This window comes from Amblyomma mixtum, chromosome 7 (genome assembly GCF_055824585.1).
Source record: "Amblyomma mixtum isolate Tamu chromosome 7, ASM5582458v1, whole genome shotgun sequence".
Classification (NCBI taxonomy): domain Eukaryota; kingdom Metazoa; phylum Arthropoda; class Arachnida; order Ixodida; family Ixodidae; genus Amblyomma; species Amblyomma mixtum.
The window spans coordinates 114582268-114598974 of NC_143018.1; the positions used below are offsets into that span (position 1 = coordinate 114582268).

The window sequence follows — 16707 nt, forward strand, 5'->3', positions numbered from 1 at the left end:
TGCCAGCTATCTATTCACATTTCCCTTATCTTGCACAGTTAAGTAGGCAGTGCACTCCTTCACTTTAGTGCGAGCATCAAACCTGGGCCAACACAGAACCAGTACCCTGACTGGGTGAACATTTTTCATTACCAACATCAAATGACCATCACCTCACATTTACAGGAATAACAAACCTCTCAAAGTGAAGCGAAAGGATTTGAGAGCCAGACTGTCACTCGATTCATTGGTCATCCAAATTGCACTGTACACCATGACAAGGACACAAAGAAGCATGCCAGCTATCTATTCACATTTCCCTTATCTTGCACAGTTAAGTAGGCAGTGCACTCCTTCACTTTAGTGCGAGCACCAAACCTGGGCCAACACAGAACCAGTACCCTGACTGGGTGAACATTTTTCATTACCAACATCAAATGACCATCACCTCACATTTACAGGAATAACAAACCTCTCAAAGTGAAGCGAAAGGATTTGAGAGCCAGACTGTCACTCGATTCATTGGTCATCCGAATTGCACTGTACACCATGACAAGGACACAAAGAAGCATGCCAGCTATCTATTCACATTTCCCTTATCTTGCACAGTTAAGTAGGCAGTGCACTCCTTCACTTTAGTGCGAGCACCAAACCTGGGCCAACACAGAACCAGTACCCTGACTGGGTGAACATTTTTCATTACCAACATCAAATGACCATCACCTCACATTTACAGGAATAACAAACCTCTCAAAGTGAAGCGAAAGGATTTGAGAGCCAGACTGTCACTCGATTCATTGGTCATCCAAATTGCACTGTACACCATGACAAGGACACAAAGAAGCATGCCAGCTATCTATTCACATTTCCCTTATCTTGCACAGTTAAGTAGGCAGTGCACTCCTTCACTTTAGTGCGAGCACCAAACCTGGGCCAACACAGAACCAGTACCCTGACTGGGTGAACATTTTTCATTACCAACATCAAATGACCATCACCTCACATTTACAGGAATAACAAACCTCTCAAAGTGAAGCGAAAGGATTTGAGAGCCAGACTGTCACTCGATTCATTGGTCATCCAAATTGCACTGTACACCATGACAAGGACACAAAGAAGCATGCCAGCTATCTATTCACATTTCCCTTATCTTGCACAGTTAAGTAGGCAGTGCACTCCTTCCTTTAGTGCGAGCACCAAACCTGGGCCAACACAGAACCAGTACCCCGACTGGGTGAACTACATTTTTCGTTACCAACATCAAGCACTAGTGTTAAATGTACAAACATGCAGCACCACCGAAAGCCAAGTTACATTCATTACAGGACAAAGACTTCTCGCATATGCCTCTAAGTAGCCCTGTCCTACGAGTTCCATTTTCATAGTTTGCTGTGCCGTCTTCATTCCATTTCAAGTCTGTTGCTTTATTTTTCCTCCGCAGGTGTGTACTGGCAAGACAAGTGTTGTAACTCTGTTGCTTGGCAAGTGCATTCTACCCCATTTTTATTCTCCCTGCAATTTGCTGCTGCTGTAGCTCAGCGGTTATGGTGCTCGGCTGCTGACCCAAAAGGCGTGGATTTGATCATGGCCACACCGGTGCAGTTTTGGTGGAGGCGAAATGCTAGCGGCAGGTGTACTATGCAATGGCAGTGCACGTTAAAGAACTCCAGGTGTCTGAAATTATCCGGAGCCCTTACTAGGACTTCTCATAGCCCGACTCGCTTTGGGACGTTAAACCGCATAAAACCTAATGCCTGAACCATCTCCCAGAAATTTCACTTCATGGCCTGATCTGCACTTCCTGTTTGCCCTAGATCTATTCCCTTACCAATAGCAACACCTCACCGTGTATCGCAAACTGTTCTTTACTTCCCAGACTGTTGAACATGATTTTCTTCGCATTAAAGGACTAAAAGACTCCAAATTTGCTTGCATGTTTTCCTTCTAACGATGTGTTAGGCGTTGGAATACATAAATCACCATGTGGTATTTGCCTACGACCGCTAAATAACTCATACTTAAATGTATAATTGAAGCGATATGTCACTTGTTTTAATTATAACTCTTAGAGCAGGATGGTTTAAATGCAGCAGTGAGTTGAAACTATGCGTCAGTGTTTACATTGCAGTTTTGCCACGCATTACGTGACCTCAACTACACGAGACAGCCATCACTAATACCCGTGCCACACGCCTACAAGAAATGGCAGTAAATGCTTAAGGCCTTAAGTTTGTTAATGCCATTATTATCGGATTTGGTGCTACATGTCCACATTTAATGCCATTATCGAAAGTGACGATGACGATAACGCTTGCAAGGCAGTCAAAAGTTTCATCTGAATATAAACATTGCTAATGAGCACAATATATGGGAAATGTTGTTCATATGTAAAATAAAAATGATTTTTCAGAAAATACAGCTGTTCCTGCTTTACAAGTGGAAAAAGTAGCCATAAACTCGCATGTCAGCACATAAGTCGAGAGTACCTGTCAATAAAGCTGGTTAAAATGGCGCTCTTCGCATCGAAAATACGGTATAGATGCCTCATCTGACAGAAAGTTAAGAATTAACCATTTTCTACTGGTTAAGAAGTTGTTACTAACAAAGCTGCATGCTTTTCTGCATGTGGAATGGGAATGAGAGTACACATTGCATGGGCGAATGAGTTGTGGCGAACTCAGTAGGTCGCGAATGGCAGTAAGGCTAATGCCATTAAATTTATGCGTGTGGCACCGCACGAATGCCATTAAAACTTAAGGCAGTAAGCACTTAATGGCATTAGATCTGTCCGTGTGGCACGGGTATAAGTTGATGAAACTGAAATGGCATGAGAGGAGAAATCAAATTATAAATTATTTAGCAGCGGTACGTGAATCCCACACGGTGATCCCTGTATTTCTATGCCTAACGCATCATTTGAAGGAATAAAATAAGCAATAAAATTAGGTGTCTGCAGTCCATTAATATTTATTCCCGCTATTCTGCTTTCAAAGTTATGTTGTAAGTCATGCTTTGCAATTTCTCCTGTTACTCGGCAAGCTAATCTAATGGATTAATTTGGAAATGGCACCAGGTACTCGTCAAGGGCTGGTGGATCTAGATTAAAATACTGCGAAACTTGACTTTCGTACAGGCAGGTGTGGGCATTTGACAAAAGTGTAGCCACTCGGTATATGCGACCAATATTTTGCCACCTGACCTTTTGATTTTTTGGAAAATCGAGAAACGCGAACTCTGTGGCCACCTTACCAAACCCCCACTCCACTGCTTGACGTACACTGCTCATTTTTCTGTTGAACCAGGCCTCGTGAGGCTGAAGCCTGGATCCCCCAAATGGCTTGAGCAGTAAGCGTCTCAGGGGATAAGCTGGATCCCCGTATATGACGAAGCAGTGGCCTTGAGTTATCTTTTCAAGATTGTCGTAAAGGCTTGTTCTCTTGAGGTTGCCTGAAATGCAATGGCATCTTAAGCATAAAAAATGTATATGAAACGCAGCATTAGCACTTCAACAAAGCTGTAATTTCAAATCATTATAGCAGAAATAATAAAACCTAAGCATCTGCACACCATGGGAAGAAGCTGACTTGGTGGAGGACAACTATTCTCTTGGCAGATCAAAAACCTGCATACACTCATTACAATGCCAGATGCCAGCTCAGAATTTTAATGCGAAAGTGTTAAGGGTCCCGTTACCCAAAAATCCAGCGTCGTTGTTGTGAGCAAAAAATCACAGGCATGGCTCTGGCAGGTGGTTCCCAGAGAGCAACACAGAAGGTAGGTTGGCCACCTAGATGAGTGACATTGCGTCGTCATCACAACCTGCTCACTGTGTGTCATGTGACAGTTAAATTAATGATTGGTTGCTCAGGAAGAGCAACCTGGACCGCGCAAGGCCCACCGCTGGGAGCACCTGCCATCGCAGGGCAGTGGCGCATCACTTAACCGCTGCACCACTGTGCCAGGAGGTGTGAGGACTCCCAGGGTTCTATGAATGTAAAGTAGAGAATGTCCTATCACTGCTGTGGTTGCCTACTGGTTTTGAGCATCCACCTCGCATGTGGGAGGTGCGAGGTTTGATCCTCAGTGCCACCAGGTACCCAATGGTGATACAATGGGTACAAGCTTTCTCCTGTCTGGTGCTTGGCTTCTTTAGGACGAAATGCTTGGGAAATGGAAGAAGAAAATACCTTGTGCCATGGCGCTCTTTGGCCACCCTTGCATCATAAAAACTCATGATCATCAGTATAGAATAACCTTCGGCATATATGGTAACTAACTCATTATGCTATCACATCATAATCTCAAGGCAGACCTTAAGTGCCCCCTCCAATTTTTTTTTCTCTGTGATCTCCAGTTGCCCTCTCCCTATTCATGAAGAGTAGTCAGTGCAAGCAGTTGCTTGATCCTACCGCCATTTTACATTTTGTTGTGTATTTGAAGAGGCAGCAAGTGATCCGTCTAGAGCTCTACTTATGACAGAACAAATGAATGACGAGTTACATAACAAAAATAAGTTTAGTGTCTGGCCTTGTGACGTGGCAGAATCAGCATTCACAACTACATAATCATTGCATATAACTTTCCAACAGTGCTTTACTGCATGCAAGTGCAGAGCCACTTCTCAGAGGAGCAAATGCCTACTGATTGTGGAAAACAGTAGCCCATTCTGTGACATTTCAATTGCAGTTATGTCCACCATCACTGCAAAGAATGACCTATGCCTTTCTACACTTGACGACAATACACATGTATGCTTACAAGCATAGGTGACATCACTGCTGCACAAACAGTTCAAATGCACCCACTTTGCTTGCTCTGTTGACACTCTTTTCCGGGGTAATTTTTCTGCAAGAGTGGTCTCTTTGTGAATAGAATGTGGTACCACATCAATAAAGGCCAACCTCCATTTGTCTTTGGTGTCCCTTTTAAAGACAAATTTGAGGCTTCATGACCATAACTCTTACCTGGGTTGCTCTCTGTCGCCACGTGCCCAAAAAATTTGAACAAACTCATATAAAGTAAATGCACTTGCCTGCATCGTGTCTTCGGCCCCGAAAAGGCCCATCTAGCTGGCAAATTATGCCATTGGGGCACATTACGGCCTGATATTTGAGCACATGGCAGCGCTTGTGGCCCGAAAAATCTTCCTGCTGCTCCGATGATGGGCGACAGATTTTGCGTGCAGTGCCATCGACAAAACCCCAGCAGTTGGTGAGCGGGGCCCCTTTTGCGTGCACAGCCTGAAAAGAATAACCAACTCTTAGGTGAAGTTTAGGATACAAACTGTTAGGATGCAAAAGGCATACACAAAATCTACCAAGCAACATAATCCACACTTTTTTCCTGCTAATATTTGTTGACATGTCAGGTTTGTTTTACAACTGTTCAAACACAATTCAAGGCCTGAGGCAATGACACCACATTCTGCATCTAGTAATGAGGCTCATGACTGACCTATTTTATGCCGGCTTTCAAATAAGGCTGCTTGCTGCAAAATATACATGAGCCTTTGGCACTATTAGCGGTAATGAGTTGCTCGAAACTTTGTAGGCCAGCGTGAATGATTTTGGTATATCGACAATTCAGCACAAGGAAAGCACAGGTAACTTCTGGAGCGCAGGCTTGAACTTTGTTTACTATTCACAGGCCGCCTGCACCATACTTACTCTACGCAATGATAACGTTCCTCACGCAGTATTTCGCGCTACATGTATAAATAAAAAGAAATTTTCTTACCTCAGAGAAGCGTTCAAGAGTGTCCAGGTTGAGCCACGAATGCGTAGTTAGGTCCTCCAGTAAATGGTCAAAATGGTGCTCAATATGAGCAAAGACCGTGTTCACCACACTTGAAATAACCGAGGAGTGCCGATTGAACAAAACCTCTAGATCGAAGAGGCGGTTGGGGTACGCCAGCCGTCGCAGAGCCATGCACAATGCTTCACGGCCTGGCACAGTCACACGCTGGGCACTGACGACATCGAAAGGCATATTGAGGCAATTAGCCAGATAGTCAATATCGGCCTTCTTGAAGCGAAAGTGCCGCTCAAAATCTGTGTCCTCCATGCCGTCGATGTTCAAGAGGCCACGCGCCGCCAGATCTCGGCGCGGCTCCGGCTCCAGGAGGGAAACGTATGCATACATATCTTCAATCTCCCTCCACGATAGAGCCCCAAGTATGAGGGGGTCACTCAAAACACTGTAGCAGGCCATGACTTCCAATCGTACGGACAAAGCGGTAGAACACTGCTCCCAACCACACAATGAAACGAAAAGATGAAAACTACAGAGTCGGCTAGGCCTACGGGATTGACTAGGTGCTGGCTACGGCTTGAGCTGGCTAGCTTCACGAGTGCACTTGAAAAGCAAGTTGAAAAGCCGCTCGGCCTGTAACGTAGTATGTACTTAATAAGCTGATATCAATATTATTAGGTTTAGGTTTAGGTTTATGGGGTTTAACGTCCCAAAGCGACTAAGGCTATGAGAGACGCCGTAGTGAAGGGCTCCGGAAATTTCGACCACCTGGGGTTCTTTAACGTGCACTGACATCGAACAGTACACGGGCCTCTAGAATTTCTCCTCCAAAGAAATTCTAGCCGCCGCGGCCGGGATCGAACCCGCGTCTTTTGGGTCAGCAGCCGAGCACCATAGCCGCTGAGCCACCGCGGCGGCTCAATATTATTACCATCTATGCAAGATCTAACTAAGAAATTCTTTCAATACGCGCGTAGTTATGCTTGCTATCATCATCAGTCTTTTTACGTTACGGTAACTTGATACGGGAGTGACGCTACGCTAAAACACTTTCCGTGTTTTGGAACGCTAACCGGAAAGTCCGGCGTACGGTAACACGGTAAACGGTAACGTAAACACGGTAACGATATGCTATATCTCTCTAATAGAGAGTTATAGCATATCGCTACCGTGTTTACGTTACCGTTTACCGTGGTACCGGACGCCGGACTTTCCGGTTAGCGCTGCGCACGCTAGAAGACGTTTTAGCATACCGTCTCTCCCGTAACAAGTTACCGTAAGGCGAAAAGGAATGATGACGATGGTAGACGCCCCAGCATTAATTACAAAGAGAAATACGCATGTATTTAAAGCATTTCTTTGCAGTGAGGTGCTACATGCTCTTTAATCATCTTTTTCTCTGTATATAAAGATGTGCTCGCTACTTTTCTGCTAACGGCCTGCTCAGTGGCTTCAAAAGTACCCTGGACCAGTACACAAGCTTACTACACAGAACGCACTAAGCTAGTGTACGCTGCGCTTACTGCGTTGCGAATGCTGTAAGAAACGCAGCTACAACACCTTCTGTTTGCCGCGCGCAGCTTCGCTTCTTTGGATGTTTGGATGCACGACCTGGCTGTAAACATAATGGCGCCATCTGGTGACAGTAAGCCAAAGCACTTGAACTCTGACTGGAGAAACTTTTTTTTTCTGAATTTAGTGGTGAATATGACAAGCATTACCACAATGTTTTTGTTTTTCCAGGAAGAAAACTATGAAAATAGAGAGAAAAATGTTAAAGCTGGCACAAAAGCTACAGTGTTGTTGCTTCCTTGTCTACGCGCTTGGAGGAAGGAAAATTTGCGACGCGGATAGGTAGGCTTAACTGCTCGAAAATCGCAGAATTATCTCAACAACATGGGCTAGTTCTCACTTAAACCTCGACGTATGGGTGAGAGCATGCGAAATAAAAGCGAACCGCTACCATTTGAGTGAGCTGTCGCATCAAAGAATCCAGCGGTCACATGCATTTATTCCGAAGCGGACGAGCAGGGCGCCGCCATGTTTGTTTACAAGCGAACGCTAACTCTCTCCGCAACGCTAAAGAGTTTCCGTAAAGTGTTACCGTCCCGGTAATGGGCGCGCATGCGCATATGTCGCCAGCCGAGCCCGGTAAACGGTAACGTAAACACGGTAACGATATGCTATATCCCTCTAGTGATACACTATTATCGTGTTTACGTTACCGTTTACCGGGCACGGCTAGTGACGTCTGCGCATGCGTGCCCATTACCGGGCCGCTAGCACTTTGAGGAATCTTTTAGCATTGCGTAGAGAGTTAGCGCTCGCTCGTAAACAAACATGGCGGCGCCCTGTACGGCCGCTTCGGACCAAATACAGCATCGCTGCCGCATTCGTCGGCGCCATTTTTCGCTCTAAATGAAAGCATTCGCTCCTAATACGCGTACTCTCACTCATAGTTCGAGGTTTAAGTGGCGACTAGCCCATGTTGTTGAGATAATTCAGCAATTTTCGAGGAGCTAAGCCTAACTATCCACGTACGGAGCCAGCGTAGCAACAACACTAGCTTTTGTGCCAGATTTAACACTTTTCTCTATTTTCATAGTTTTCTTCATTGAAAAACAAAAAACAATCGGGCAATGCTTGTTATATTCACCACTAAATTAAAAAATTACCGACGATTACGTTACTTCCTAATGCGAAATTGAGCGCAGCAAATAAGCTGTTTCACCTTTTCGATAGTGAGTCAACCCCAGCTGCGGAGTTGGTTTCAGGGACAACGCCGCCGATGCCGACACAAACAATATGATACCCTCGCTTCCGCAGCGCTAAGAACCAGGTCTAGCCGTGGGAAGGTGGTCACGTATTCGTCGACGTGCCGGGGCCTACGTGAAATAACCGGCGCGTCGGCAACTGAAGAGCACCCTAACCGCCACACAAGAACAGGGGGGGGGGACCCTTTCCTCCTCTTTCTGCATGGCGGCGACGGTGTTCTATGCAGTCACGTTATCTTGACTCTCTAGCGGCGTCAGCGGCATCCAGCGGTATCAGTCGGTCGTTATCAGTCGGTCGCTGCTAGCGCTGGGGGGATGAAAGGGGGGCGGAGCTGGTTACGAGGCCGACGACGACGCGAAACCCAGGAACGGACGCCAAAGAGCTGCGCTCTAAAAAAAAATTCTCCAGACCAGTTCAAGCGCTTTGACAGACTGTCACCAGATGGCGCCACTATGTTTACATCCAAATTCATCCAACATTTAAAGAAGCGACGCTGCGCGCGGCAAACAGCAGGATCCGCTTGCACAAAACTCTTTAGTCCAGTCTTAGTCTGATCTTCACGCTCAATTTAATCTCAGTGACGTCTTAATCTTCCCTACCCGATAAGTCACTTGCGCCAAACGAAATATCTAGAACGAGACAGAAAATGAAGTTTTCAATAAGCCACGAACCGCGGCTGCTTCAGGCAGTCTCTAGGAAATGTCCAGTCTTCACCAACATGGCTACCGTTCGGTTGATCCGTCTCGAGTTGCTCGCCGATCACCTGTTGCGCCGCTAACGCGTATTTCGTTACAGGAGAAATCCGCTTGACACATTCAGCGAGGAGCAGCTGCAGCGCCGTTTACCATTCGGGCGGGAAGGCCGAATGGCAAACAGCAGGATCCGCTGATTTCTCGCAGCAGATTTCTCGCCGACGTAGCTCCGAGATCGAGCCGCCGACGCGTCGAAGCGGCGCTTTGAGCACCGAGCTGCAGGAGATGGTGGCACTCAAGTTTTTTGCCTCCGGCTTTTTCCTGATTACTGCCGGAGAAATGATCGGTGCCCACGAATCGACAGCAAGCCGCACATTGCGCCGAGTTGCTGTCGCCCTCGTCCGCCGCAGCAGAGATCGGATCTGGTAGGCCTATCTCCGACCTTCCATCTTTCCCTCCAACTTGTTACTGCCGATTGCTTTCTTCGGCTCTTCGTGTTCGCGCATGCATTTTAGCCAGTTGCGCGGCTGGAACATCAGCTGCCGTGCGTACGGTGTCTGAAATATGTACCTGTATTTGCGCGTACAGGACTGCACGCGAAAGTATCGCAAGTAGTGCGTTGCTCGCTCGCCCTGAATGTTTCGGTGCTCAAGCGCGCTTTCCTTTATTTTATGGCCGCCGCGGTGGCTCAGTGGTTATGGTGCTCGGCTGCTGGCCCAAAAGACGCGAGTTCGATCCCGGCCGCGGCGGCTGGAATTTCTTTGGAGGAGAAATTCTAGAGGCCCGTGTACTGTGCGATGTCAGTGCACGTTAAAGAACCCCAGGCGGTCGAAATTTCCTTAGCCCTTCACTACGGCGTCTCTCACAGACTTAGTCGGTTTGGGACGTTAAACCCCATAAACCAAAACCAAAACCTTCATTTTATTCTTTCAAGTCGTCGTCGTGCGAGGTTTGTGTGAGGGTCAGCATAAGATTAATGTTGTATATAAATGTGCCTCGCTTAATACGTGCGCGGGCGAGTGTGTGCAAGGCGGTTCAATACATTGGCGTGAAACTAAACATGACCACCCCCGTTTTCATTCCAGCTGGCCGTCGCCTAGCCAACTGCGGGAAGCCCAAAGCGGCTTCCACGCTGTCGCCTGTTTTCCGCGCGTCGTCGGTGCTGTCGACGGCACCCGTGTGCGAATACTGGCTCCCGAAGAGCATGAAGAAGCCTATGTCAACCGTCATTTTTATCACTAGATCAAGGTGCAGCTGGTGGTTGATAGCCACTGCTGCGTCATCAATGTGGTCGCACGGTGGCCGGGCGGCACCCACGACGCGCGGATGCTGGCGAACAGCAGCGTGGCCCAACGCTTCGACGATGGTATTTACACCGGCGTGCTACTCGGAGATAGCGGATATCCATGCAGGCCATGGTTAATGACGCTGTTCCGGAGTGCGCACACTCTCGGGAAAAGACGCTACAACACTGCTCACGACACAACGAGGGCGATTGTGGAGAGGTGAGCCTTGATGCTCCGGTGGAAGGCAAACACAGGTGACGTGAGGAACGCACGAAAAGAACGCACACAGCTCTATGTACGCGACTGCGCTGTGATGGCAGTACGTGAATACTCGGTCATGCCACTGTGGAAGAGTGTGGCAAAGTGTGCATTATTCGTCAATTTTTTTTTACATTCTGATTCTGCTGTTGACAAACTAGGGATTTAAAACAAGCTGAGTTAACCTCTCCCTTAGCTCACGGACTATGGTTGTCTGCACCACACTTATTTTGGGCATGTTATGGTATTTAACTTATTTCAACCAGCAATAATTTCACTAGCGGGCATGCGTATTAGTGCTCTGCACTTTTCCAATTTCGGAGGAATAAGAAATTCTGCCAAGTGGTAATTTACTATTACTCAGTACAAACGTAATTAACTTTCAGAATGTTAATGAATGGTGTACAGTTTGCACATAGCAGCCTGCAAGACACACATCCTGAAGTAGGCATATGTATCAATATTCGCATGCTACTGCCATGTTTGAGGGTGATTGCGGCAATTACGGGTGACACTTCGCTTTTGCAGGACGATCAGGCAGCTGAAGCGGCGCTTCCATTGTCTGCATGGGGAGCTCCGAATGGCACCTCACCGGTGCTCAACAATCATCCTCGCCTGCTGTGTGCTGCACAACGTTGCCAAGCAGTACGCATGCAGTAGTGATGAAGAATGCGTGCTACCAGCGGAGACGCCAGCTCCTCCCACTGCCGTGGTTGATGATGGCAACACAGCGCGAAATGCACTTGTGCAGCAACAATTTTCTTACTGTAACTGGCGAAGCTTTTGAGTGATTTTTGATATGAATAAAGGAGAAATATGTTATCCCGTGTGTTACTGTTCTAACATATCTTGCCATGGTCTACACGAATACCCTTGCTGAACTGCAGTGCTTTTGTCGTAATTGTTCACATGCAGTGAATAGGAGCGTGTTTATTTTGTTTGTGTATACAATGAAGCCATAACAATTCGGAAGGTAAACAAATGCAAAAAACACACATGTTAGCAAACCGGAACATGTACTGACGCTAAGCACTTCATATATGTTAACCTTGGGGGCAAAAGATGATTGCATATTCGAACCTTGCTCTCTATGCCCCGAGTGTTGCATGTCGTTTGAACGGCACAAGATCAGATGAGGGATCATGACACATGAAAGTATATGTAATCAGGGAAGCCTAAACACATGAGTAATGCGTACTACTTCAGAAAACGGTCGCAAGGAGACAACAGATCACCAAGAAATATTCTATTTCGTTAATGCGAAAACCATGCAACCATGTCGCAGTTAAGAGAACAATAAATGATATCATTTTTAAAGTAAATGCAGAGGACGGGTAGTACCAATGAGGTTAAAGCTCCGATAGGCATGTATCTTGTCTGCAACTACGCTAATTTTCTTTTTGATTATGCAATGTTCTCGTCAAGATTGGTGACAAACACCTAAAAAGCGGATACATATCTTTTTTTATGCACAGGAAAACCTAAATTTCAAAATGCAAACAAGAAAATAAAATTCGCTGTGGCTTAGCTTTTGTAAGCCCGGTAATTGCGAAAGCAATATCCGTACCTACGCCATGGTTCAGCTGGTAGTGTAGCTGGTGGTGGTGCTTGTGGTTAGACTTGTGGCGGTGCATCTGTTATACTATCCAATCCAATCCAATCCAATGTAATTTAATCTAATTTATTCTAATCCAGTCCAGTACAATCCAGTCCAGTCAGGCCGCCGTTCATGTGCACCGCCGTCGCACACGGACGGCGCGAGATCGCGAAGCAATGTTAAGCCGCTGGTGGTTGGCACAGCTACTGCTTTCTAGCGACGTGAGTCAAGCCTAATCTCTTCAGAGTAACGCCACAATCGCGCTCCTAGCGGAGAACGCAGAAGTTAGGCGCCGGTGGCGGCACCTCCGCGGCCTGCGACGGCGCGAGTCGGTCGCCCTTCTCTTCGGCGTGATGTCACACATGACGTCACACAGAGGTCAACTAAAGGTCAATGGTGGCACCGCCGCGCCACGGCAACGGCTGAAAGTGCAAGTAGTAAAGCTTTCGCTTTAGTATACAGAAAGAAATGTAAACATTTTTGCAGAAGCTTGCTATTTCCTAGAATGTAATATAATTATTCTGAATCAGTCTAGACAAGACGGTTGTTTTTCAAACACCGCTGCTAAGACTTCGAATGACGCTTGTAGCCAGAAAAGCGCAAGTTAAAATAAGTAATTCAGCCACACCAAAAACATCATGAAAAAGTACCCACACATTCACTTGAGCAGCACATACTCCTTCAAGAAATGGTTTAAGAATGACTAGACACATTTTATATGCAGGTGTGCTTTTCCAGCACTGTGAATACTCTAATCAAATCACATGTACTGTGTGATGTCAGTGCATGTTGAACCACAGTTGGTCGAAATTATCTGAGCGCTCCACTACAGAGTCTCTCGTAGCCTAACTTCCTTTGGGACGTTAAACCCCACAAAAGCAAATCACAGCTCAGGAAAAGAAGAGGCACATAATGTAATGGGGCTCCAGAAATACCAAATCTGTATCTACAAACTTTGCGTATTCTTTTGACACATGTTATGCTAAATCTTTGTCGTGACGTGCGAAGACACCTACATGATCAAAACACGGGAGCTGGTGGGATTGCGTTAGAACATCATTATATTTAATTTGGTTTTATGTGGTGAAACGTTCCGAAGCAAACTCAGACTATGAGGGAAGGCGCATTGGAGGGCTCTGGATAATTTTGGACACCTGGAGTTATTTAACATGCACCGAGATCGCACAGTGCATGGACCTTGAATTCGGGAAGATAGGTTCTCTAAAAATGAAATGACAGATAATCTTTGCTATAAAGCTGACTGAACTTTAAAAGAAATATGAAGCCACTCAACTTCTTTCTTCATTTTCTGCTATCTCATCTTTGCCTTCTTTCAGTTCCAGCTGTAGCTTCCTTATCTCAAGCCTACGTCGCTCTTTTTCAAGATGAAGTATTTCCATCTCTAATTCATATTTTCGGGCTTCTGTCCTCATTTGTGCTTGTGCTGCTGCTAAGAGCCCATCAGCAACAGCTCCACAGTTGTTGGTGACAGCAACAGGAGCATTGCTGACTGCCTTCCAGCTTTTGTGCCGCATTTGTCACTTTTGCGGCTGCTTCTGCTGCACTCAATTCAACATGAGCAGCTCTTTTTTTCGCTTCCAGGACATCATCTTCCAGCTCAACATTTTTTTTTTGTTCTGCTGGATAGCCTCTTGGTGGGTCTGGTTCTGCGGGGCTGGCCGTGAGAGGCGTGGAGCTGGAGGTCTCACTGTTGCTACTGATGCTTGCGCTGGGGTGGCAACTACTGCTGCTTCCACCACCACCGGTTCTCCAAGATTGCCTTCGTGTAGACATATGTCATCTTTTTGTGGTGGGCTCCCTTGGTTGACAACTTCTCAGCTGACAATGTCCTCATCTGCTTCCACAGGAACAAATGAGTAGAACTTTGCCTCGTCGACAGCATCCACTGGTGCTGGGTAGTCTGTGTAGACCTCGGTCAGGCTGCTTTCATGTCGCTGGTGTTGGTGTCCTTGCTCATCAGCAGTGCCTGGCTAAGTCAGGTTACCGCCGTCTTCAAGGAGCCTGTATGAAGTATATGCACTTTTATTGATCCTGTACATAAAAGGAGAATATGCAGAATGAGTAACCCACTGGAAGGAATGCATTTGTGTTTGTAGCAATAATATTGCTGTGTACAGAGGCTAGATTTAGCTCTTGATGTTAAGGACTTATTTGTGCAAGAAGTTCTGTAAGATGGGCTTACATTGCATAAATCATTGTGGCGGACTGCACATAATGTTGAATATGTAAAAGTTTTAAAGAATTTCTGTTAAGCAAATGCGTGTCGTTATGCAAGATAGCTGCTTAAAAGTGATGCGTCACACTTTACACACAGAAATCGAGATTTGGTACTGTCGTGTGTGTGTGCGTATGCCCGTATTGTCTAATTCCTGTAGCCCCATTTTAGCCTATCTTCTCTGAGCAGCAACTAAGCATCATATATTGCACAATTTTCACCCCAAAACTTTTTCTTCTAGTGGCTGACAATATGAACTGAGTGACTGCGGTTTATTGCACTCGGAGACTCGTTATACTTACTCATGTTCGTTTCCAGCATCAGGTATGCCCTCCAACATTGGGTTGTCCGCTCCGACGACGTCCCTGACAGCCTCCAGCAGCGCAGACAGCTCATACTCATTACAACCAGCACCTGCACACATTAACAAATATTGCATTAGGAGTTTGCATAAGCATTGTTTAGGAATACTTCATAACAAAATACACCACTCACCAGCCATACCCACCAGCAAAATGTCTGTACTATACACTGTATTTCTGTGCAGGACATGCCATTATGCTAATGTTTCCATTTTTTACCCAAGAGCTTGTGCTAATGACTATAGTCTCTTCGAAACCTGTCGCGCCCAGCAAACGCTGTTCGGCCAAGTGTTGCATGGTACTTTCTTACTTCACTTCTTTCGTTACATTTGTGTATAAATACTCACTGCTTGTATTTCATGCATGTGTGTAAAATGAACTTTCTTGTGTGTTCCCACATGTGCTCTAGCGAATTATAGTGTGTGTCTGGACTGGCAGCTGCTGATTATGAACTTTAACTGCTGCACGAATCTGATGTTCAATAAACGAGACATAATTGAGCCTAAATGAATGGATGTTGCAAGTGAAAGAGCAGCACAAAGAAAAAACAAAAGCTGAAAGACGATCACATATTCTGTGATACAACTTGAAAGACATAAATTCAGCTTTGTCCTTGTGAGATTTCGTAAAGAACAATTTAGTGTCCAATTTTCTAGCATGAGTTCTAGCTTCACTTCTAGCCATTTATCAGAGTGGCCGTCCTTGCAGTACCTATAACATGTAATTAGGCGTACTTAACGGCCTTTTTTGTAGTTTTCTGAAAGAGTCCATCGTCAGGAAAGATCCTTCTATTACTTGGAGCTAGTTACAGTAAATGGTAATGATAGGTGCCTAATTGTCAGATTTCAATGCTGACTGCAGTGAAATTCTACTGAACAGATAAATAAAAAAAATGTCGCACTGGACGCTGCATGCCCAAACATAATTGGTACTTGCCGAAATCCATGACCTGAAATTAAACGGGAAGAATATGGCTTTTCCGCCTTCGTCGAACTGCTGTTCATAAATTGCTTTGGTGTATTGGGCGTAGCGATCAGTGCCACAGCGAAAGTTTTACTACAAAGAGAAGGGTTAATAGATCACTTACCGGTTTGTCTTTCGTGCCGGCATACGCGCTGAATGGCCGCCTCCAGCTGCTGCTTTAAGTTTTGCCATTGCTTTTTTATTTCTTTCACTTCTCTTCTCGTAGTGAGGTGTGGATTTAGTTTTATGGCCACTTCTGCCCAGGTCTGATCTTGTTTTTTTCTTGTCACAGGGGAATTGAACTTGCTGAATAATGTCCTAGATTTTTCGTTTATGATATGAACCAAGTCCATTTTCTCATCTTCGCTCCAATGCTGACACTAGAATCGCTCGGCATGCGGTTGCGAAGCCATGCTTGAAGGTCGTGCGAGCACTATACCGATATTTGATCCCGGCTCCGCTGCATCTTCAGGACTGACAGGGGCAGTTTGGTTTGCATCCTAAGTTGAAATGCTCGATGGGGAGGAAAGGAAGCTTGTCGACAGAAAGCCTACGGCTGGAAGTCAATGCATCTGTTTCCGAGAACTATGCGGGGATGACTGCAGCATGCTATTGGTGTTGGTTCTGCGAAATGCAGTGCACAGGTCCCTGTGCACAGGTTGCCTTCTGAGCGTTTTGCATTGTTCGCAGTGCTTTTAATACTTCCAGTAGCAGTCTCTTCCAGGAATGAACACTTTGCAGAACTATAGCAGTTATCTTGTTAGCTGCGGAACTGGAGACAGCTATTGTGAGATTAATGCTGTGCACC

General features: G+C 45.9%; 1 protein-coding gene across 1 annotated transcript; it reads right to left on the reverse strand.

Moving 5' to 3' along the window:
- Nucleotides 1-3031: 3031 nt before the first annotated feature.
- On the reverse strand, nt 3032-6227 carry LOC149337257 (uncharacterized). Its single transcript, XM_089554364.1, has 3 exons — nt 5716-6227; nt 5012-5219; nt 3032-3426 (listed from the first exon to the last, which is right to left on the reverse strand). The coding sequence occupies exons 1-3, from the start codon at nt 6187-6189 to the stop codon at nt 3032-3034; spliced, it is 1077 nt and encodes a 358-aa protein (XP_089410490.1). The 5' UTR covers nt 6190-6227.
- Nucleotides 6228-16707: the final 10480 nt, after the last annotated feature.

What these genes read in the sequence shown, in the direction of transcription:
- LOC149337257 (XM_089554364.1), bottom strand. Translation starts at nt 6,189, where the DNA reads ATGGCCTGCTACAGTGTTTTGAGTGACCCCCTCATACTTGGGGCTCTA. An exon ending in CTCTTGAACGCTTCTCTGAG is followed by an intron (nt 5,220 to 5,715) that starts GTAAGAAAATTT and finishes TATTCTTTTCAG; the next exon opens with GCTGTGCACGCAAAAGGGGC. An exon ending in GGGCCGAAGACACGATGCAG is followed by an intron (nt 3,427 to 5,011) that starts GCAAGTGCATTT and finishes ATTGCATTTCAG; the next exon opens with GCAACCTCAAGAGAACAAGC.